The 23,676-nt window shown below is 35.1% G+C and overlaps 3 protein-coding genes and 5 pseudogenes across 5 annotated transcripts; 1 reads left to right on the plus strand and 7 right to left on the minus strand.

The window, feature by feature from the left end:
- Positions 1–998: 998 nt before the first annotated feature.
- Positions 999–2,565, minus strand: LOC110816509 (auxin-responsive protein SAUR21-like). Its single transcript, XM_022044731.2, has one exon. It carries the CDS (start codon positions 1,696–1,698, stop codon positions 1,399–1,401), a length of 300 nt encoding a protein of 99 aa, XP_021900423.1. The 5' UTR covers positions 1,699–2,565; the 3' UTR covers positions 999–1,398.
- A 2,503-nt stretch (positions 2,566–5,068) lies between these two features.
- Positions 5,069–6,205, minus strand: LOC110816511 (auxin-responsive protein SAUR21 pseudogene; annotated as a pseudogene).
- Positions 6,206–7,722: 1,517 nt separating this feature from the next.
- Positions 7,723–8,417, minus strand: LOC148253217 (auxin-induced protein 15A-like). The gene has a single exon (XM_088221868.1). It carries the CDS (start codon positions 8,323–8,325, stop codon positions 7,987–7,989), a length of 339 nt encoding a protein of 112 aa, XP_088077994.1. The 5' UTR covers positions 8,326–8,417; the 3' UTR covers positions 7,723–7,986.
- A 1,164-nt stretch (positions 8,418–9,581) lies between these two features.
- Positions 9,582–22,903, minus strand: LOC110816513 (auxin-responsive protein SAUR20 pseudogene; annotated as a pseudogene). Its single transcript, XR_015821306.1, has 2 exons — positions 22,784–22,903; positions 9,582–10,557 (listed from the first exon to the last, which is right to left on the minus strand). The product of XR_015821306.1 is annotated as an auxin-responsive protein SAUR20 pseudogene (transcript).
- On the minus strand, positions 13,618–14,886 carry LOC110816507 (auxin-responsive protein SAUR23 pseudogene; annotated as a pseudogene).
- LOC148253218 (auxin-induced protein 15A-like) lies at positions 15,873–17,893 on the minus strand. Its single transcript, XM_088221871.1, has one exon. The coding sequence runs from the start codon at positions 16,343–16,345 to the stop codon at positions 16,061–16,063; it is 285 nt and encodes a 94-aa protein (XP_088077997.1). The 5' UTR covers positions 16,346–17,893; the 3' UTR covers positions 15,873–16,060.
- LOC110816503 (auxin-responsive protein SAUR21 pseudogene) lies at positions 18,109–22,922 on the minus strand (annotated as a pseudogene). The gene is made up of 2 exons (XR_015821307.1): positions 22,784–22,922; positions 18,109–21,775 (listed from the first exon to the last, which is right to left on the minus strand). The product of XR_015821307.1 is annotated as an auxin-responsive protein SAUR21 pseudogene (transcript).
- Positions 21,797–23,290, plus strand: LOC110816605 (SKP1-like protein 13 pseudogene; annotated as a pseudogene).
- Positions 23,291–23,676: the final 386 nt, after the last annotated feature.

Genomic DNA, 23,676 nt, shown 5'->3' on the forward strand with positions numbered 1-23,676 from the left:
AGAGAAACCTACAACTGGACCCACTTGAGAACAAAAGACTTGGCAAGAGGAAACTGCTTTAATTTTAACAGATTGAAACCTTAAATGATTGGAGACATTCCTGAAACATATTGAAATTTATTTCTACTCAGATCCAATTCTATTCCTTGTCTTTGGCTTTGTCTTTGCTCATGTACAGTCTCTGTGTGGATGTTAATTTCAAATAGATCCAGTATGAAAACTTATAATGACTTGTCTATCTATTAAGCCGCTCTACCTATTATGGTCTTGGGTTAAAATCTAATAAATAAAGCTTAAATGTCCATTTTACCAGAAAGAGCTTGAGGAATGTAATAAACTGCATTTACATTTTTCATGTCTTTAACACAAAAGTTATCACCAGCATTTGTTGGTTTTGGAGAGAAGGTTGCTGGCAATATTTCTTGCATTAATTCGCAAGGCAGGTCCTTGTGATATGCATGTGAAGTGTGTCCCACTAGTACTAGTGGTCCATATCAAGACAAGCTGCAGTTTCTTTCAGATTCTCAGATCCAAAAATAGATTTAGAAAAAATTATTGGTAGATATGTCAAACTTGAATGGTAGATGTGAAGGCCCCAGTTTTCTTCTTTCTTAACAAAAAATGAGGATTTTGGTAATGGTAGTTCTTTGAAGGCTCCAGTAAATATCATGACTGGATTTGCAAATACGTTCTTCGTGCACAGTAAACTGCATGCCTTCAATGAGTATATATACATTGTTCTTAATATGCAGGTAGAGAAACACATTTGAAAATGGAAATGCAAGGGCAAATGTAAAATTAAAACAACACAAAGTCTTTTATGCTTCTCTGTAAAGAGAATGAGGTGAAGGGCAAAAAAAGTTAAAGGGTTTAGGGTGCATCAGTTTTGAAGGTGATCCTCACTTTAATATCTGCATTTTCTTAGACTTGATAGCTGACATAGTTAACAAATAATCAAGGATTGCAATGTTTAGTTTCTGAGATACAACTCAATAAAATTCAAGGGAATATATAAAAAATCCTTATTATGAATTTCGTATAAATCAGTTTCTACAGAGTTCAAAGCTTTACAGTAAGCCATAAGACTGGTATTCTATTCTGTCAATACTGTTTGTACAGATTTGATTTCTCTGGTCTAGTAATGGGCCATTTTTGGCCTCTTCATATATTCTGCAGGCGAGATGACTGCAAGATTCGGCTACAAGGAATTGCTCAGGGCATCCGTGTGGATCCTTTTTTTCTTCAGCTTGATATGGTAGCTTCTGAAGTGGACCCTTGAAGTATGAACATGAAATCATGAATAGCCGTCTTCATTTTTTCCCATATACACAGCCAAAGGACTTTTGATGCACTGTTTTTGTGAAACAGTCCTTCTCTGAGAAATCTGAATGGCTTCTTTCATAATCTTTTCAATTGTGAGGTGACGTCCAAGAAAGTTTCTTCACTGCAGGGAATTGTCAATCCGCCCATTGGATGATCAAAACCAAACTCGTCTTCAGCTTTACTAAGCAAAGCCTGAAAGGAAGGTTGCCTTAAATATGAGACTGGAACCAAAAATCTCTTCTTTTGGCTCTCTCCAACGTAGACAGCAAGAAAGCCTTTTGGTACATCTGTGGACGTCGAAGCTTCTTTATAAGAAAATGTAACTGAGTGGCGAAGAATTTGTTTGGCGAGGATAGCAGCACGCAAAATAGCCATGGTTTCTACTTTTGAGTCAAGGAAAAAAATTGTGAAGGGCTTCGAAGACTTGAATTTGTTTGACAAAAGCTATAAGCTTAGAGTGGATGAGAGTTGGAAGTGAAAGACCAGGTTGCTTTGAGTTGAAAATTGCAAATAGATTTATAAAGGCAGGAAATGGCAAATTGAATGATAGTTTGGGTTGAATTCTCAAGTGTCATCTGCATGGGGTCTTTCTGGGGACATAACTAATGAGGTTTACACATGGTTCTGTTTTCCAACTAATCAGCAAGGATTTGAATTTTAGTGCAACTTCTTAAACAATGTGCCCTACCTGGTCTCTAATCTGACAACTGCCCATCCAACTAAAGCTCATTTAAGTGGATTAGTGTTTATATAGGTGAAAGGTGGAGCAACCCTTTGCTTGGTGACATGTCTGAGACAAGAAGCCCAATGTATATATTATTTTGCAACAACTGGATTGGCAAAATAAACTATGAAAATTTCTGTGAAGCTAATCTGCATAGGGAGAAATAGAAGGAGAAAAGCATTAAAAGCCCAAGATGTTTTTGAGGTTAACATGAGACAAGCAAAAGTACAAAGGACATGGTAAACATATCAGATTTTCGAAGACGCAACTGGGAAACTTAAAGCAATATAGGTAGAAAAATATCCATTTTGCATCACGTGTAAGGGATTCCTTGTCGTAAAAGAAGCTATATCAATTTTATAAACATTCTTTGATTTTTGTTTACCATCTGCATTTAAACCTTTCGTGTGCTTCTTCAATTAAATTGGACTTTGGCTTTGTCATCTCCGTTGAATGTGCCTATTGTATGGTATGATCAACATGTCTGAAGAAGCAACTTATGCTAAATGTATCAATTCATCCGTCTAAATAAATATAAAAAAGTATGATCCTTGTTCATATTTCAATATATGACATTCACCCCGTTAATTATTTCATATCAGAAAAATTCTGATATGATGTTAACATGCTCGTCTGGAAGTGAGTGTCTAGTTGGGTTTGAGTAGGCTGCACAAAATTTCTGGAGAGAGCAGGTGAATCGAGCTGCTTCTATAAGAGGGCATTCGGATTTCGATCCAAGTTTCTGTAGTTGTGAGAGATCAGGCACTAGAACCACCTATATGGTTAACAACATCATAAATTTTGTATACAGATAAGATGACATATTTCCAAATTAAGAAATTGGTGAAGTTAAAGGTTTCACTAATACTATTTTTAATCTTAAACACAATGAATGGGGATGAGAATTTCTGGGAGATAAGGAAGAAGTAGACTAGCTTCAAATAAGCGAACAAGAAGGAGATTCTGCACCAAGACTCATTCTTAGGAAAAAGCCAGGATCCAGTTCTGTTACCATGTAAATTTTTGCAGTAAATCCATTCACGTGTCTATTTTCATATAAAATTTTGAAATAAATACACTCAAGTGTCTATTTCAACTGGTAAACATGTATATAAAAAGAATTTGTAAGAGGAATTCAAATATGTATTCTGTTATTGTGTTCAATGTAAAAGGAAAGATAATTGGAAGTATAGACTGAAAAAGATATGATTAACTGATCTAGTCTACCAAGTTTACAATTGATCAAAATTGTGGCAAATACTGCTGGAGTTACCACTAGCAACTCTCTCTACGGGCATAAAGCTTTCACATCAACATCTCCTTTCTACAAAAGTTAAAATAAAGAAAAAAATTGTAACTTCTAATTGATCAGAAGTTCTGTATATCACAATCTGTTCAAGCGGGCAGTGAGGTCAACGAAGATGTCTTCCGTGCAGGGAAGTGTTAGACCACGCATTGGATGATTGTAGCCGAATTCTTCCTCTGCCATACATAGCAACTCTTGAAATGAAGGCTGATGCAAAAATGATATTGGAATTATGAATCTCTTCTTTTGATCCCCAACATAGACTGCAATATGGCCTTTTGGAACATCCGAGGGAGTTGGTTGATCTCGAAACGAATTTGATCGGTGGAGAATCTGCTTGGAATACAATGGACGAGGAAAATGAACGGTCATTGTTGATTAGTCACTTTGAGAAAAGTTTCAATGGCTTGAGGGAAGAGAGGAAAATTGTCTAACTGGTAGAGAATTTTTGAACTTGAGTTGGTTGATTTTGGAGATGATAAAAGCCTATATATATATATATATATATAGATCATGTCTAAATCTTTGAATGTGTGGTGAGTGGTGAAGAATATGCATTTAGTTCGATATGCTAAGAGACATGATCACATGGTCCTGCTTCTGTACTCAATTATATTAAGAACTTGATGGTCAGTGAGCTTGTAGATTTGGTGGAACGCATAGTGGCCAGCCATTTCTAAGAGAGAAACCTACAACTGGACCCACTTGAGAACAAAGAGACTTGGCAAGAGGAAACTGCTTTAGTTTTAATAGATAGAAGCCACAAATGATTGTAGACATTCTTGAAACATATCAAACTTTGTTTACAATCGGAGCCAATTCTATTACCTGTATATAGTTTGACTCTTTCTTGCTCATGTACAGGCTCTGCATTAGGGGTATTAGGGATGTTAATTTCAGATCAATCGAGTATGAAATCCTATGATGACTTCCATATCTATTCCACTCTACCCATTGCAATATGGCGTTTGGTTAGAATCTAATAAATAAAGCTTAAAGATTTTTTTTACCAGAAAGAGCTGGGGGCATGTAATGAACTGCATTTATGTTTTTCGTATCTTTAACACAAAAGTTATCACCAGTATTTGTTGATTTTGGAGAAGAGGTTTCTGGAAATATTTGTTGCATTAATTTGCAAGAGAGGTCCTTGTGATAAGCATGTGAAGTGTGTCCCACTAGTGCTAGTGGTCCCTGTCAAGACACAAGCTGCAGTTTCTTACAGATTCTGAGATCCAAAAATAGATTTGGAAAAAAATATTGGTAGATATGTCAAACTTGAATGGTAGATGTGAATGCCCCAGTTTTCTACTTTCTTAACAAACTGCGAGGACTTTGGTAATGGTAGTTTTTTGAAGGCTCCAGTAAATATCATGACTGGATTTGCAAATGCATTCTCATGTACAGTAAACTGCAAGCCTTCAATGAGTATATATATATTCTTCTTAATACACAGGTAGAGAAACACATTTGAAAATGGAAATGCAAGTGCGAATATAAAATTAAAACATCTCAAAAAATTTTATGCTTCTCCATAAAAAGAAGGAGGTGAACGGCAAAAAAAGTTAAAAGGGTTTAGATTGCATCAGTTTTGAAGGTGATCCTCACTTCAATATCTGCATTTTTTTAGACTTGAATAGCTAACATAGTCAACTAACAATCTAGGATTGGAATGTTTAGTTTCTGAGATACAACTCAATAAAATTCGAGGGAATATATAAAAAAATCCTTATTATGAATTCATATAAATTAGTTTCTGCAGAGTTCAAAGCTTTACAATAAGCCATAAGAATATGGTATTCTATTCTGTCAATACTGCTTGTACAGATTAGATTTCTCTACTCTAGTAATGGAACATTTTTGGCCTCTTCATATATTCTGCAGTGGTAAAATGACTGCAAGATTTGGCTGCAAGGAATTGCTCAGGGCATCCGTGTGGATCAGTTTTTTCTTCAGCATGATATGGCAGCTTCTGAAGTATGAGTATGAAATCATGAATAGTTATCTTCAGTTTTCCTCATATCCACAGCCAAAGGGCTTTTGGTGCACTGTTTTTGTGAAACATTCCTTCTTTGAAAAATCTGAATGGCTTCTTTCAAGATCTTTTCTATTGAGAAGTGACATCGAAGAAAGTTTCTTCACTGCAGGGAATTGTCAATCCGCCCATTGGATGATCAAAACCAAACTCGTCTTCGGCTTTACTAAGCAAAGCCTGAAATGAAGGTCGCCTTAAATATGAGACTGGAACCAAAAATCTCTTCTTTTGGCTCTCTCCAACATAGACAGCAAGAAAGCCTTTTGGTACATCTATGGATATCGAAGCTTCTTTATAAGCAAATGTAACTGAGCGGCGAAGAAATTGTTTGGTGAGGATAGCAGCATGCAAAATAGCCATGGTTTCAAGTCAAGGAAAAGAATTGTGAAGGGCTTCGAAGACTTGAATTTGTTTGACAAAAGCTATAAGCTTAAGGCTGATAGAGAATTGGAAGTGAAAACAAGAGTTGCTTTGACACACAAAGCTGCTAATATATTTATAAAGGCAGGAAATTGCAAATTGAATAATAGTTTAGGGGTGAATGGTCAAGTGTCATATGCTGGGGTCTGTCTGGGGGACATAGCTCATGAGGTCTTCACATGGTTCTGTTTTCCAATTGATCAACAAGGATTTGAATTTTACTGCAACTTCATAAACAATGTGCCCTACTAGTTTCTAATCTAACAACTGGTAATCCAACTAAAGATCATTTCAGTAGATTAGTGTTCGTACAGGTGAAAAGGTGGAGCAATCCTTTGCTTGGTGACATGTCTGAGACAACAAGTCCAATGTATATATTATTTTACAACAATTAGATTGACAAAATAACTATAGAAATTTCTGTGAAGCCAGTCTTTGTAGGGAGAAATAGAAGGAGAAAAGCATTGAAAGCTCATGTGAACTGATGGTTTCCAGGTTAATATAAGATAAACAAAGTTAAAATGGACATAGTGAATACATCAGATTTTTAGCAGACATAATTAGACATTTCAGAGCACTATAGGTAGAAAAATGTCCATTTTGCATCACATATAAGGGATTCCTTGGTATAAAAGAAGCTACGTCAATTTTATAAATATTCTGTGATTTTTGTTTGTCATCTCCATTTAAACCTTTCTTGTTCTTCTTCACTCGAATTGTACTTTAGCTTTATCCTCTGTTGAATGTGACTATTGCAAAGTATGAGAAACATGTCTGAAGCAGCAACTTATGCTAAATGTATTGACTTGTCCATCCCTTCCCCCCCTTCCCCTCCCCACCCAAAAAAAAAAAAAAAAAAAAACCAAATTTATGATCCTTGTTCATTCTTCGATATATGACATATGCCTGTTAATTATTTGTTGGTAGAAGAAATTCTGATCTATGTTGCTATCTTTTGTTAGAAGATTTGTAAATCATGAACTTCACTTTGGTCCATTTAACTCCTAGTCCAGCTCTGCAATTTTGATTTTATCGGGAAACTTAATGGCTCTCAGGTGCCTGAAATTGAATCTCTTTATACTCTTTTGTTCTCTGGATAATTCGAAGTTTTTGAGCTGTCTAAATCATTTGATCATTGTCCAAGCTGCTTGCTACAGTATAATGTTGATAAATACCAAGAAAAGTGATGATTCTCCTTGTAACGACTCTGGTCTAAGAACAACTAATCTCATAAAATGTTTAACCCAAACTACATACTCTTGAAAACTCAGTCTCAAGCTAGTAGGAGTGGTTTGAGTCCTTATCATATGCTCAATAATCACATCTTTAGGATATGAGATTAAGGTCTCACAGTTCCACTCGCTACAATGGGGAAGTCATTTTTCAGGTATCCTAGAATTCAGATTTGATGTGCAATAGCGAGCATGAGCCTGGTTACAGAAGAGTTTTTCAATTTTTTTTCCATGCCTGTCTGGAGTGAGTGTTTAGTTGAGTTTGAGTAGGCTGCCAAGGATTTATGGAAAAAGTGGATGCTTGGATTTAAGAGAAAACAAGTGAGTCGAGCTGCTGTCATAATAGGGCATCTTGATTTCGATGAGACAAGATTTGGATCATCTGTAGTTGTGAGAGATAGACAGACAATATAACAACCTACATGGTTCCCAATACTCCCAACTTTTTAAAACAGGTAGGATGAGAGATTTCCCAATTAAGAAACTGGTGAATCTTAGGTTTCACTAGCATAACTTTACAACCTTAGACACACTGAATTGGAAATGAGAATTTCTGAGAGATAAGGAAGAACTAGACTATCAATAAGAGAACAAGAAAAAGATTTCACATATCAGTTTTAGAGAAAAAGCCAAAATCGATTTCTGACACCATGTAAACTTCTGGAATAAATTAAATTCACTCAGCTATATATTTTCATCGAGTAAACATGTACATATACAAGTACAGGTCCACATGGTTTAGGAGTCTACAAGCTTTTTACAAAGACAAGTGTAAGAAGAATTTAAACATGTATTCTGTCATTATGTTCAATGTACGAAGAAAGATTATGAAGTATAGACTGAGAAGATATGATTAACTGATCTAATCTACAAAGTTTATAATTGATCAAAATTGTGGCAAATACTACAGTAGTTACCATCGGCAACTCTCTCTGTAGGCATGAAGTTTTCACATCAACATCCTCTTTCTACAGAAATTAAAAAAAATGTCAAATCTATTCAAGCGGGTAGTGAGGTCAACGAAGATGTCTTCCATGCAGGGAAGTGTCAGACCTCCCATCAGGTGATTGTAGCCAAATTCTTCCTCCGCCATGCATAGCAACTCTTGAAATGAAGGCTGATGCAAGGATGATATTGGAATTAAGAACCGCTTCTTTTGCTCCTGATCACCAACATAGACTGCAATAGAGCCTTTGGGAACATCTGACGAAGTTGGTTGATTTCCAAATGAATTTGATTTCCAGAGCATCTGCTTAGAATACAAGAGGCGAGGAAAATGAACAGGCATTGTTAATTAGCCACTCCGGAAAAAGATGTTCAAGACTTCAATGGTTTGAGAGAGGGGAGGAAAATTTTTCTAGCTAGTAGAGAATTTTTGCACTTGAGTTGGTTGATTTAGAGGTGATAAATCTCTAATATATATATATATATATATATATATATATATATATATATATATATATATGAACACATAGATCATGCCTAAATCATTGAAACGTGTAGTGAGTGGTGAGGAAGAGGAATTTGTGTGGATGGTAAGAGACATGGTCACCTGAAGAATCACATGGTCCTGTTTCCAGGCTTGATTGTGTTAAAAACTTGGTGGTGAGTGAGCTTGTAGACTTGGTAGAACACAATGTGGCCAGCCATTTTCAACAGAGAAACCTACAATTGGACCCACTTGAGAACTAAGAGACCTGGAAAGAGGACACTCCTCTAATTTTAATATATAGAAACCACAAATGATCAGAGACATTCTTGAAGCATATTGAAGTTTGTTTTCACTTAGAGTTATTCTATTCTCTATCTCATAATTTGGCTCTCTCCTACTTGTGTACAATCTCTACATGAAGGAGTTATTAGGAACATCAATTTCAGATCGATCAAGTATGAAAGTTTACAGTGACTTGTATATTTATTAAGCAATTCTACCTATTACAATATGGTGTTGGGTTAGAATCTAATAAATAAAGCTTAAACTTTCAGATTACCAGAAAGGACAAAGGTATGCAGTGAACTTCATTTATTTTTATGTGTTTAACCGACAAGTCATCGCCATCATTTGTTGGCTTGGAAAAAAGTCATTGGCAATATTCAATTTGTTGCTTTGGTGCATTAATTTGCAAGGCTGGTCCTTGTGATATGCATATGAAGTGTGTCCTACAAGTACTCAAGACACAAGCTGGATTTTCCTTCAGATTATCAGATCCAATAATAGATTGCAAAAGAGAAACCGTTGGTAATTTTTTGAATGGTGGATATGAAGAAGTATTTTTTTTTGTTGCCAAATGATGAAGACTCCAGTAACTTAAGTAGATATAAGAATACAGTCATCATGTAGAGTAAATTGCATGAATTTAATGTGTGTGTCAATATACATTATTCTTAATATACAAGTACAAAAACACATTTGGAATTAATGGAAACTCAAGTGCAAATATGAAGGTCAAAATCTCAAAATCTTTTTGCTTTATGGAACAATTTAGTTGAAGATAAGAAAAGTTCAAGGGATTTAGCATGTATTAGTTTGAGGAAGAGACTTGCTAGAATATCTGGATTTGGAATGTTTACTTGATAAGATGGAACTCGTATGTATCATACATGTTCAAAGAGAATCTACATATGAATTACATGTGATCGGTCAGAACAAAATTAGAGGGGATACATAAGAAAAAAGCCTGTTTATGAATTAAGTATGATTCTATAGAGCCTAAAACTTTACAATCAGCTATGAAAATCTATTCTCTGAGAAATCTAAATGCATTCGTTCATGATCTTCTCAAATGAGAGGTGATGTTGAAGAAAGTTTCTTCGTTACAGGGAATTGTCAAACCACCCATTGGATGATCAAAGCCAAACTCTTCTTCAGCTTTACTAAGCAAAGCCTGAAATGAAGGGTTCCTTAAATAGGAAACTGGAACCAGAAATCTCTTCTTTTGGCTCTCTCCAACATAGACAGCAAGAAAGCCTTTCGGTACATCCATGGATGTTGAAGCTGCTTTATTTGCAGCCCTAATTGAGTATCGAAGAATTTGTTTCGTAAAAATAGTAACGTGCGAAATAGCCATGTAAACTTCTTTTTCTAAGTAAAGGAAAAGAACTGTGAAGAGCTTTGAGGACCTGAAATTGTTTAACAAGAAAGCTGTAAGCTTAAGAGTGGTAGAGAATTGGACGCGAAGACCTGAGTTGCTCAGACCCCAAAAGTGTTTACTATTTATAAAAGCAGGAAAGTGGAAAATTGAATGACAATTTGAGATTGAATGGTCAAGTATCACTTGCTGGGGTCTGGTTGGGTACATAGCTCATGAGGTTTCACATGGCTTTGTTTTCCATCTAATCAACAAATATTTGAATTTGGATGCAAATTCACGAACAATGTGCCCTACCAATCTACTAGTGTTGATATGGTTGAAAAGTTGAGCGACCCTTTGCTTGGTACCATGTTCAAGACAGCGGGTCCAATATATGTCATCTTATGAGAATTGGATTGACCAATTATGGAAACATCCATGATACGGATCTGCACAGAGAGAAATAGATGGAGAACATCATCAAAAGCTCAGATGTTTTTGATGTTAACATGAGACTAGCAACAATCGAATAAGACATAACTGGACAACTTAAAGCAAAATAGGTAGAACAATATCCATTTTGCATCACATATAAAGGATTCCTTGGTGTGAAGAAGCTATGTAATAAACATTGCAGGATGTGATTCTCATGGTTTTTGTCCGCAATCTCGATTTAAAACTTTCCCATCTTCCAATTTTCATTTAAATCTTTCTCATCCTTCATCACAACAGCTGGAAATAAGTATTATTGTCTTTGCTAACTCTGCTTACACATGATATGAGAGACATATCTAGGCAAGCAACTTAAGCTAAATCCGTTTTTGTAGTTCAATATAGGACATTGGTCTTGTTAATTGTTAGATATTGAAAGACATTATGATCCTATGATGAAAATGCTATGAATTTCAGGGGTCTAAAATCAAAGAATAAATTTTGCTTTGAAAGCAGCCAGACTACTTTGCTATCTCGATAATTCTAAGTTTTTGAACAGTATCTGACAACTGTCCAAGCTGATTCCTGCAATAGAGTGTTGATAAATATGAAGAAATATGATAGTTCTTCTTGTAATGGGCCAGATACATTACAAAGATCTAAGTACCATTAGGCCAATAAATTCTATAGTCCAAACCACTTATTTTAAAATTTTGAATTCAAGTTATTAGTAGCGACTGATTTGAGCTCTTATTTAAAACTCAAGCTCAAGTTATTAGTAATCTGAGATAAATGACTCACAATTCTCATCATTTAGTTTCTTAATGTACTCATCATAGTCACTTTTATCTTAATCACAACATCACAACTTACATCAAATGTTCACGAGGTTCATATTTTCACCAGCACAGAGTCACCGAACGATACTTGCTATTATATTATTTGTAATACCCCACAAGCAAACACCATTGGACAACAATTTTCGAGTCCAAACACCAGTTGCTAAAGGCTCAATCTTAAATCAGTAGTAATGAACGACTTGAACCCTTATGTAGCACTCAAAAATCATAGATGTTTATGATGTGAGATTATGACCTCACACTTTTTTTTCTTGTTAGGGTTCAAGAGACAGACTTCTGAAATTTAAATAAAGAACATTAATAATGTAATTTATAAGAAACTTTTGTGTTATTCTTGGAAGAAAAGTAATCTCAAACGTTGAAATGTAAACTGAAAAGATGAGACCATCTACCAAATTTACAATTGCTCAAAATGTGGGAAAAACTCCAGTAGTTTTTAAATGTAACTTGCCCAGATGGATTCTAAATTTACATCAACATCCTCATACAAAAATTGAGTAAAAATTATGTATATATGAAATTCAAAATTGTTTCTTCCAGTTGATAAGAAGTTGTCCATTAGAATCTGTTCAAGTGAGCAGTGAGGTCAACAAAGATATCTTCTACGCAAGGAAGTGAGACAGCCCATTGGATGATTGTAGCCAAATTCTTCCTCTGCATTGTAATAATTCTTGAAGTGAAGGCTGATGCAAGAATAATTTTGGAATTACAAATATCTTCTTCTGGCTGTCTCCAGCATAAACAAAAATTTTTGGAAAATCTGAGGGAATTGATTGATTCACAGATGAATTTGGTCTGTGGACAATCTGCCTTGAATACAAGACTTGAGGAAAACGAACTGTGATTCTTCTTATGTTAAATCACTTTAAAGAAGATGGTCAAGATTTCAATGATTTCAGAGACAAGAGATAACTTTTTGATTTGGTTGATATGCGATGAGAAATGCCAAATATATATATATATGTTTGTATAGATCATAGAAAGATTGTTGAAATATAAAGTGATTGGAGAATAGGCACTTGGCTAGGAAGAGGGGTAAGAGACCTGGTCACCTGATGGATCACATGGTGCTGTTGCCAAGCTGATATCAAAAACTTAGTGGTGATTGAACTTGTAGATTTGGTGGAACACATTGTTGTCCCACCATTTCCAGAAGACAAATCTACAATAGAGCCATCTGAAATTATTACAAGGCTCAGCCAGAGAAACTGCTCTTGCTTTATCAGATGGAAACCATAAATGATTGAGACCATGCAGGGACAAGAAATTTTCTTCCCAGTCAATGAAGCCCGTTAATATAAATAAACATCATTGAGCTGGAATGCTCACTTTCACCAGCTTTTTGTTGTCTGGGAAAAGAGTCACGGGCAATTACTATTTGTTGCTTTGGTGCCTTAACTTGCAAGACAAGTCCTTATGATATGCATGTGAAGTGTGTCCTATTAGTACTAGTAGTCCCTATCAAGACCGAAGCTGAAGTTTCAGATTATAAAAATTCAAAATTTTTGTTACAGTAAAAATGGGCTGGATTTACTGATGCTGTCTGCATATATAGTGAAGAACTGCCTGCCTCCATATCTGTGCACAAATCTTCTTAAGCAGGGGGAGGAAAGCATCCAAAGAAGGATCCAAGGGAGAGTCTAACGAAAAATTATTGAGAACTCTATGCTGATCAATCATGATTGCCATTCTTAGACAATGAAATGTTCACTAAGAGCAACCAAATAGAGCAAACAAAGGAAAGGAGACTAATTGGCAGCCAACACAAATTGAAAACCTTTGCCCCAAAGTTTCTTCTCTGACAAACAATATCAAAGTAAGAAATTAACATTCACAATATAAAAGGCCTATGAGGTCAATAATGTTGTCAGACCTTCAGGAAAGAAGACTGAATAATAGAATTTTTTTACCTACTACAAAATAGATAGTTTCTGAATTGTGTTATAAAATTGGCAACTCAAAGAAAATGTTATGAAAGATTGGAAAATCCAAGAACTATGAGTTACTATCGACTGATAAAACACTCTTCTGTAAGAAAGCAAACAAGAAGGTAGTTTCAGATCGGCATATGCTTTTGCTGGTCTTAGTAATCATGGTTACTTTATCTATCAACTAAAACAAGATTTCTAGTTCTCTTAGCCTGCAAGTTTATGGTGTCAGGTGCTTGTGCAAATAGAGAGGATGAGATCTTTATGATAAACGAGCTTTCAGAATATCTGATTAGAGAAAATTTGAATCCTTTCTTTTGCTTCAGAGAAAAATGAACGAAATTACAATCAATGGACATCAAGTCCTTGGACTTAAGACATAGTCCTTGATTAACTAGGAAGGTTTTTCAATTAGCATTGTTGAAGACCTCATCTTTACTTCTGACACTCCTTTCTTGACTGAATCCTGCAACAGAGATCCAAAAGGGCTTTTTCTTAACTTCTGTGCATGGAATTGTCAGGTTGTGCATTTAAAGAGTGAAGTAGAAACATTTTTCAGCTTGATTGATCCTTGAAGTTAAATGCTTCTGCCTTTGAACATGCAACAAGAGTTAGTAGTTTCTAATTTTTCATTCTCAACTCTCAAGCAGAAGGTTGTTTTCTGCCCCGCAAAATTGTTTCTAGCTATGTAATTGAGGAGCCTTATCTTATGATTTGTGAAGTCCAGAAGTAACATGGAAGAAAGTGTCTTCCCTGCAGGGAATTGTGAGACCACCCATTGGATGATCAAAACCAAACTCCTCTTCAGCTTTACTTAGCAAAGCTTGAAATGAAGGTTGGTCCAAATATGATACAGGAACCATGAATCTCTTCTTCTGGGATTCCCCAACATATACTGCAAGGAAACCTTTTGGAACATCTGCAGACACTGAGGCTCTTTTATTTGTGGCTGAAACAGATTTGCAGAAAATTTGCTTGGCGAGAATGGCACCACGCAAACGAACACCCATTATGTTAATATTTTGCTGAATATAGTACTCAAAAAGAGGGTTAACAATATGATCTCAGATGTTTTATGAGTTTAGAAAACCTAGAAATTGTGAAGATTTGAGTTGAGTATGATCCAAAAGTGAGTGGGTATATATAGATGAGATGCTATGTGGTAAAATCCTCTGGTTGCTTGAACCACTGGCTGGGTCCTCTAAGGGCATAACCCATAGGGGTATCACTATATCACATGGTCTTGTTTTCTAAATGATCAACTGCATAATGAAATTGAAGAATCACGTCTAGGCTTTCTGATTGAAAACATAGGGTCCTACAGTATTGTGTGTAAGCCAATGGATAAAAGGTGAAAGATTATAAAAATTGGCAGTTGGATCATATTGCTGAAATAAATGACATGTTTATGTGCCTTTGATGTAGGACATAATTGTAGACATCTCATTATTATAGAAAATGAAAAATAAATTTTAAGACATGATCCCAATACGAAGTAGGTTGATGGATAAGATAATTGGATAATAATAACCTGCAGGAAGTCAACCATTTCTTGGCGATAACCTGCTAAGGACCCACTTCATCATCTTAAGAAGATGCCGACTGGGAAATTTGTTTCTTGGTCTAACTGGTTGCTCTTTAGAAAATCTATTTCTGGGACTATTCTTGGCATTAAAGCCGGTAGGATTGAATAATAACATTCTTAATTATCCCCCTTATGCAACCTCTTTAGAAAATATGTATAAATTTACATCAACATCAGGACTATGCAACTAAAAGAAGTCCCCTGTAAGAAGCCAACCATCCCAACTCTCAATCTGCTTAAAATGACCAGCAGCTATACGTTTTATGTAATCCCCTTATCACCCTATTCCAGTCATCACTAACCCCAAACCAGGACAACCTACTACATCAATTGTTAATGTAACTATCTACAGAACTATCCCAGGTTTCTCAATTTATCAAAAAACTCACCCCAATCCACCAATTACTAGCAGCCACCTATATTTCAACCACAAGACAATAATCAGCTAGCCACTGGACTTACCAAAATCAATTTCAAGAAGCCAATGCAAGTCATGATTTCCACTTGATTATCGATGACTAGGACAACTTAAGATAGAATGCCAAGAAATTGATCTTCTTCATTCATATAGTTTTATAAACTAAGGAGTTATTCTATGCTAGAAAAGATTCATGTACTAAAACTGCTATTACTGTTGCTAATCACAAAACTGAAGTCTGAAGTTGTCACTTGTTAGGAACGTATAGAAATTTGACTAGTATTACATGTTTCTTTAACAGCCACTGAATTATGAAATGTGGAAGTCTTTCCCTTGTTATGACTCCTTCACAAATTCCAGTTAGCTGGATTATTATAAATACCAACCATATTATTAGGGATGCTAAATGATACCCAATAGAGCGAATTGGAACTCACAAAAGAAGATAATAGATAAAAAAAATTCAAGAACATTTTTGTCTTGATTTTGGAATATGTCAATTGAATGACAGGAAAGGAAAAGAACTAAAATTTTCCTGGATAACAAACAAAAATATCCATTGATGGTGTTTCTCAGCTTTACACTTGATAGCCAATGTAACAAAAACTAGTAAAATTTTTGTTAGAGATTTCCTCTCATGGATAGACATTCTCTATCCAGTCACATTTTTTACAACAGGGCAATGCTGTAAGAAACTATGATTGTTGGCTAACTTTGTAGCGTTGTTTCTTATCTATTCAAGCAAGAAGTCAGTTGAACGAAGAAGTCTTCTCTGCAAGGGATTGTGAGACCTCCCATTGGATGATTGAACCCAAATTCTTCCTCAGCCTGACAGAGCAATTCTTGAAAAGAAGGCTGCGTCAAGAATGATATTGGGATTACAAACCTTTTCTTCTGGCTCTCCCCAACATAAACTGTAAAATAACCTTTTGGAACATCTCTTGACATAGAAGCTGATTGATTTCTGAACAACTTTGACTGGCAAAACACATTTTTGGCAAGACGCATAGCCATAACAACTTTTACTGTTACTTTCGAAATAAAAAAATGATCAAGATCGCAAGTGGATTGAAGAGGAAAGCAAAGATCTGCTATCAGCTAGAGACTGGTTGGGTTGTGAAGTAATAAGCATATTGTTATATAGATGAGAGGGCCTTAGCTAAAATCTTTCAAATTGTTGAATGAGTGGTGAAGAGGCATTTTGGTGGGTTCTGCTTAGGGACACCTGCAGCTGAAGGAGAACATGGCTTTGTCCCACTTGAGCTAATTAAAGCCTCAACTGCAAGGGACCCATTTGAGGTTAGAGAGAATCAACTTCAATTGGGTGCTCCTCCAAAGACATACTTGAGACATCACTCTATCATTTCTTGGTGACAAGTAGGTATGATTAGAATGATAACACCTAAATTATGTATCTTCTGGATAGAGCCTTTCTAACTTGACATATTTTGAGTCAGTTGAATTCAAGTTGAAGGATCGTAAGACTTTATTGTCACTCTGCAAATATTTATTGGCTAGCATAGTTCAGTTTTTGAGATCTGAAGAATGACATTTTCAAAGTGAAAAAAAAAATAGAAACCAGAAGACATTTGGGAGCATTGTCTAAATTTGGAAGAAATTTCTAGTTAAAAGTTGCAGGTCAACCAAAACCATTGGCATTCATTCAGTACATGAACCTGCAAGACAGAGCCTCTTGAAGAGCATGCATATGCTCCTGCGATACACTCAATCCCGAATCTTACCCCTTATGGTGACAATGAAATTTTTACTGAATAATTAATAAAAATCATGACCAGTCACCTCAAAATTGAAGGACAGGTGCAAAATATTTGCTTCGCTTCTTCTCTGATAATGCATTATCAGAACCTTCATGTAATAAGGTTTCTGTATATGTGGTCAATAATGTGGATAGACCTTCAGGGAAGAAGCCATTTTAACACAGACAAACTGTTACCTATTATGTGTCCGCATTCAATCAACAAAACAAAGTTCCATAGTTTTGGTATTCCACAGTAAATTTAGTATGTAAAAGAGAGAGCTTTATGAAAGGTTGGTGATTGAAGGCCTGGTGTGTTATTATTGATTGATAAAAACTATTATAGAGATGGGAAAAAAGGAAAATCATTTTAAGAGCCATGGGGACTCCTTGATTTGGCCCCAAACAGAGAGAACCAGAACAGTCAGAAGACTGAGCTTTCTGAAACATTTGATTGGATAAAATTTTGCTTCTTTCTTCTATTACAGAGAAAAAATGAACAAAGTTACAATCAATGGACATAGACGCCTTGAATTTCAGATGTCCATAGTTGATCAGGAAGGTATTGGATGAGTGTTGCTAAAGAGCTGATGTCCTTCGCTCTAGCAATGTATTCCTTCTTCACATGGCATTTCTCGGGCTGCCTGTTTGACGGTTGAGGCTGAAGCATTTTTCAGCCTGATCAATCCTCCAAACAATTTCTTCAGCCTCCGAGGATGCAACCATAACTAATATGGTCTAATTTTGGCATACCAAGAAAAGACCTTTCCTTCATTACAAAAAATTGTTTTATCCAAGTAATTTAGTTCCTTATTCTCGATCTGCCTAATCCAGAAGTGACATGGATGAAAGTGTCTTCTCTGCAGGGAATTGTGAGACCACCCATCGGATGATCAAAACCAAACTCCTCTTCAGCTTCACTCAGAAAAGCTTGAAATGAAGATTGGTTCAAAATATGAAACGGGAACAATAAACTCTTCTTCTGGGTTTCCCCAGCATAAACTGCAGGAAACCTTTTGGAACATCTGCAGATGCTGAGGATCCTTTGTTTGCGGCAATAACACACTTGTGTAAACTCTGCTTGAAAAGGATAACACTGGACAAATGAAGATCCATTATGTTGATCTCTTTGTTCAATGTATCAAGAACCAAACCTAAGATGTGCTGTGGCTTATGAAAACTAAAGATTTTGAAGATTTGAGTCATATCTGACGCAAATGTAAGTGTGCATATATAGAAGACAAGCTGTGTGATAAAGTTCTGTGGTTGCTTGAATCCTCAATGAGTAACCAAGAATCATTTGCTGGGTCCTCTTAGGACATAACCCATAAGGGCATCGTCAGATCAGGTGGCCTTGTTTTCTAAATGGTCAACCAAATACCAATATTGTAGAATTATATGTAGGCTTTTTGCTGGAAAACATAAGGTCCTACAATACTAAACGTAAGCCAATGGACGAAAGATGAAAGATTATACAAATAGGCAGCGGGATATAAATGACAAGTTTATGTGCAGGCATTCTTTTAGTCCTAAAAAGAAAATGAGAAACAAATTGACAAATTTTATGAACCCAACAAGGAGTAGGCTGATAGAGGATACAATCGGATAACAAGGTGTTGTCAAGCATTGATTGATCCAACCATTTCTTGGCAATAACGTGCATAGTACCAACTTTATGTTAGTTAAGAAGATGTGGACTGGAAAATCTCTTTCTTGGTCTAAGTGGTTGCTCTTTAGAAATCACACTAAAGACATCAGTCTATAATTTCTTGGTGCTAAGCAAGTGGGAATTGAATAACAGTGTGCATTCCTAAATTAATACTTCTTTTTAGATAGAACTTCCTTATCTATGTAAATATCTAGTTGAAATTGAGACTTCCGAACTCCTATCTACTGACTTAACTAAATTTCTGAATCAGTAGTTTCAGTTTTCACAGATCTGTACAAGACCTTTTCAAAGTGGAAAAAAAGGTAGATTTTGCAAGCATTTTCAAAGTTGGGGAAGAAAATTATACTTGGATGTGTATTTGACCAAAACAAATGGCATTCATCGATTCAGCACATCAACATGGAAGAGACACCCTTGTGAACAACATGTGAAATGTGTCCTACACAGCCGCATATCTACTATTATGCTGATCAATCATGACTGATCCCTTCCTAGACAAGGAAATTTCCAAAATCTATAATCAAGTAGAGACAACAAATCGAAGGACAATCAACAACAGCCACCTCAAATTGAAATGTAGCTAGTAAATCTTAAACCCACAGTTGCTTTAAAATACCGTGCACATTAAAAACAATTCTGGTATATGTGGTTAACAAAGTTATTGGACCTCTGCCTGTGCCTACAGGGGACTAGACCGTTTTAACAGATCCAAAATTTACCTACTATTTGATGCACCTATAGCAAAAGAACCAAAGTGAGTTTTATAGTTTCTGAGATCTGTTGTGAAATTGTTTGGTTTAATAGCATGTTACTGAAAGGTCAGAAGCTAAAAGGCACGATATATTACTATTGATTGGTAAAACACTCTTCTACAGACGTACAAACATGAAGATAAATTTTTAGGTGGCGTTAACTGCCATGACTGCTTTTTCTATCAACTAAAACAAGATCTACATATCTTAATCTGCAAGTTGATGGTGTCAGATGCATGTGTAAATAGAGGGAAAAATATGAGACCGACAAAGAGCCTTTTGGAATACCTTATTGGAGAAATTTGATTTTTTTTTGCTTTAGAGAAAAATAAACAAAATTACAAGCAATGGAGATCAAATTCTTTGACTTCACATAATCATTGATCAGGAAGGTTTTGGATCAGTCTTGCCGAAGAGCTCATGTGTTCTCCGCTTCCAGCTCGTTGTATCTTTGTTGACAGACTCTAAACTCATTATACAACAGAGATCCATAAATGCTTTACTTCTTTATGGAATTTGTCAACATCGAGAAAGTAAAGCTGAAATGTTTTTCACCAACCAGATTGATCCTTGAAGTTGGATGGTTCAGCCTCTGAGTATGGGACAAGAGCTAATAGTTTCTCATTTGGCATTCTCAAGCAGAAGGTTGTCTTCTGTGTTTTTTGATCATATCATTAAGGAGTCTTATCCTACGATGTGCTCAGTCCAGAAGTGGTATGGATGAAAATATCTTCTCTGCAGGGAATTGTGAGACCACCCATTGGATGATCAAAACCAAACTCCTCTTCAGCTTTATTTAGCAAAGCTTGAAATGAAGGTTTGTTCAAATATGATACAGGAACCACGAATCTCTTCTTCTGAGTTTCCCCAACATATACTGCAAGGAAACCTTTTGGAACATCTGGAGATGTTGAGGCTGCTTTTTTTGCAGCCAAGACATACTTATGTAGAATTTGCTTCGTGAGGATGACACCCAGGAAACGAACACCCATTTTGTTTATGTTTTGTTGAGTGTAATACACAAAAAAAAGGATCAAGAATGAGGACTCGGATATTTTGTAACTTTAGGGAAACTAAAGATTGTGAAGATCTGGGTTGTATGTGATCCAAATGTAAGTGATCAGCATATATAGATGGTGCTACGTATTAAATCTTCAGGTTACTTGAACCATTTTCTAGGTCCTCCAAGGACATAATCCATATGGGCATTATCCAATCACATGGTCTTGTTTTCTAAATAATCAACCACATAAAGGAATTGACAAATCATGTTTAGGCTTTCTGCTGGAAAACATAAGGTCCCACAACATTAGGTATAAGCCAATGGATAAAGGATGAATGATTACAAAAAATGGCAGCTGGATATTAGTGCAGATAAAATTGAAACGTTTAAGATCTAGTTGACTCGTGAAAATATATGCTTCATATAATTGGTTCTAGAAAAAAGCTCAAGTTAAAGTTAGAGTATTATAATCTCTGTCACTCAGGTTCTTGATGTTATCATCAAAATCATAAATCACCTCCTTGATATATTACAAATCATAAATACAAGCCAGGCATAAAATTGAGAAACCCAAACCCATATCGGGTCGGGGCGGGTTTATAAAGTATTATCCATTTCGGCCCGATCGGGTTTTGGATTAAATCCTTTCATGTTTGAACCCGCTCTCATGTCACATTTTTCTTCTCTCCCTCTTTCCATGTTTTCTTTCTTAAAGTTTCATTATTGTTATATATAATACATACATATATATTCAAATGTACTTAAAAATAAATGCAGATTACAGACCGATTAAACAACTAAATAAAATCATTTTAATTACATGAATTGATTAAACAAACAAAATCCAAAAAATCCATAAACTTAATAAACAGAAAAGAGAAAGAAAGCCATAAACTTGAAATCCAACAGAGAGAGAGAGCGTAGAGAACATACGGTCTTCTTTGTCTTTAACAAATATTAGACAATCCTATTTCTCCCTTATATATATATATATATATATATATATATATATCTCCATATATATAAAGAAAAAAAAAGAACATAACAAGTATGAGGAAATCCTATTTCTCCTTTTCCCGAGGAAACTCCATTAGGCAAACAAAGAAACAGAGAAACAAATGCAGCAAAATAGACCACTGCACTCCTAGAATCGATGATGCTGGCGGCTGTTGACGATGGAGTTGATAGGAGCGGTTGTTCGGAAGTGGAAGGTGATGGAGGGGACGGAGACAAATGCTGAATAAAATGGCAACGGAAGCAGCGGCTGTGAAGGAGGAGCTTTGAGTTTTGAAGGAATGAAAACGGAAATTAAAATTAGGATTTTTAAATTTTAGATTTTATATTTTTAATAGAAATCTAAAAATATATTATATATATACTGAATAGCAAATTAAATTTTATATTCATAAATATAAAATAGTAAATAATAATTAAAATATTATTTTACAGAAAAAACTATAATAGAATTTACTTTGATAATTCATAATAATATAGCTGGATATTATTTTCAAATAAATTACTTTTAAATATTTAATTTATAAATATATTAAATAAAATTAAACATATGGTTTCAAGTGCAAATAATAGTATATGAAAATTAAATAGTTCTACCACATTGTCTTGAGGTTTTTCTCCCCAAAGGATATGTTAGCTTATGTTTTATAAAAAATGTTTTGGCTAATATATATATATATATATATTAAAAACATCTATTTTGTTTGATATATTTATGTTCTTAGTTCAATTTAATCTTATAACTAAATATAATGGATTGTTATTTCATATTATCCATATAAAATTTAATGAACATAAATTTTGCACTATTATATTCTTAATAGCATTGTATAAGATAATTTTATATGATGATCATATTTTTATACTTCTTCTTTTATTGACTTAAACTAAACCACATGTTTTAACAAATAATCAGAAACAATTGAATGCTTTGGATTCTTTTTTAATATACTTGTAAGATTTGGATATATAATTTCAATTTTACCAATTCTAATATGCTTACTTCCCAAACAATCATATAGTAGGTAAGCTTTCCCAGAAATGATATAAACAATCGGATCACGAATTTACACCCAAATCCCATTACAGATTGTGTCCGTTAATTCCTTTTTTATCTCTGATTCTTTTTTTCTTTATATATGTGTTTAAGAAGGATTTGAAATACGCAGAAAACCTAGAACATTATATCAATTATAAACAAACGGAATCTACCGAAACAAAAAATGGCGTCAGGTAGCGGGAACAAGAAGACTATCACCTTGATAACCGGAGACGGCAAGTACGTCGAAGTGGAGGAGAAGGTCGCCATGGAGTTCGCCATCGTCAAATCCTTTTTCGAGGATAATTCCTTTGCGTCATCGACTAAGAAGTTCATGATACCTGTCCCTAACGTCTCCGCCGAAATGTTGGAGCAGATTGTCTCCTATGTCAACGGCATCCTCCCGCTCCGATCGAAGACTGGCGGAGAGAAGGAGATCGAAGCATACAACCGTGCTTTTGTGGAGCAGCTGAGCCTGGAGAACTTGAAGGATATGATGTTGGCTGCAAACTATCTCGACATCAGGGACCTAATCGATTTGCTTTGTCAGGGCGTGGCCGATGGAATCAAGAATAAGAGCGTGGAGTTTGTGAGGAAGTTCTTCGGGATCGAAAATGATTATACGGAAGAGGAGGAGGCTGAGCTTCGGAGGCAGAACGCTTGGGCTTTTGAGGATGTAGATCCTGATCCTTAAGCTCCATCTTCCAGAGAAAGCTTACAGCTGGTTTCCCGCTCAGTTTAAATTTTTTGTTTATGAGAGAACTGTTTAAATAAATATTTAAATTATAATTTCTAGTTTAAATTTCTCTATTCAAATAATCTGTCCTTTTATTCTTCTAATAATGTTGAAATAAAATTTTAATATTAAAAAATAAATAATTGTTGAGTCAATATTTTTCTTGTCTAAATTATTTTTGTGATATATTTTATTTTTTTATTAATCTCATAACTATAACTAGGATTGTGATTATTTTAAAATATGAGTTGAATTATAATTTTATAAAATTAATAGATCTCGTTGTAGTTATGTTTAAAATTCAAAAAATTTTCAATCTAACTTATGTAATTTTAGAAATCTTCCCAAAAATTAAAACAATTATAGCTTAAAATTT

Source organism: Carica papaya, chromosome 6 (assembly GCF_054855325.1).
Source record: "Carica papaya isolate Zhongbai chromosome 6, ASM5485532v1, whole genome shotgun sequence".
In the NCBI taxonomy this organism is placed as follows: domain Eukaryota; kingdom Viridiplantae; phylum Streptophyta; class Magnoliopsida; order Brassicales; family Caricaceae; genus Carica; species Carica papaya.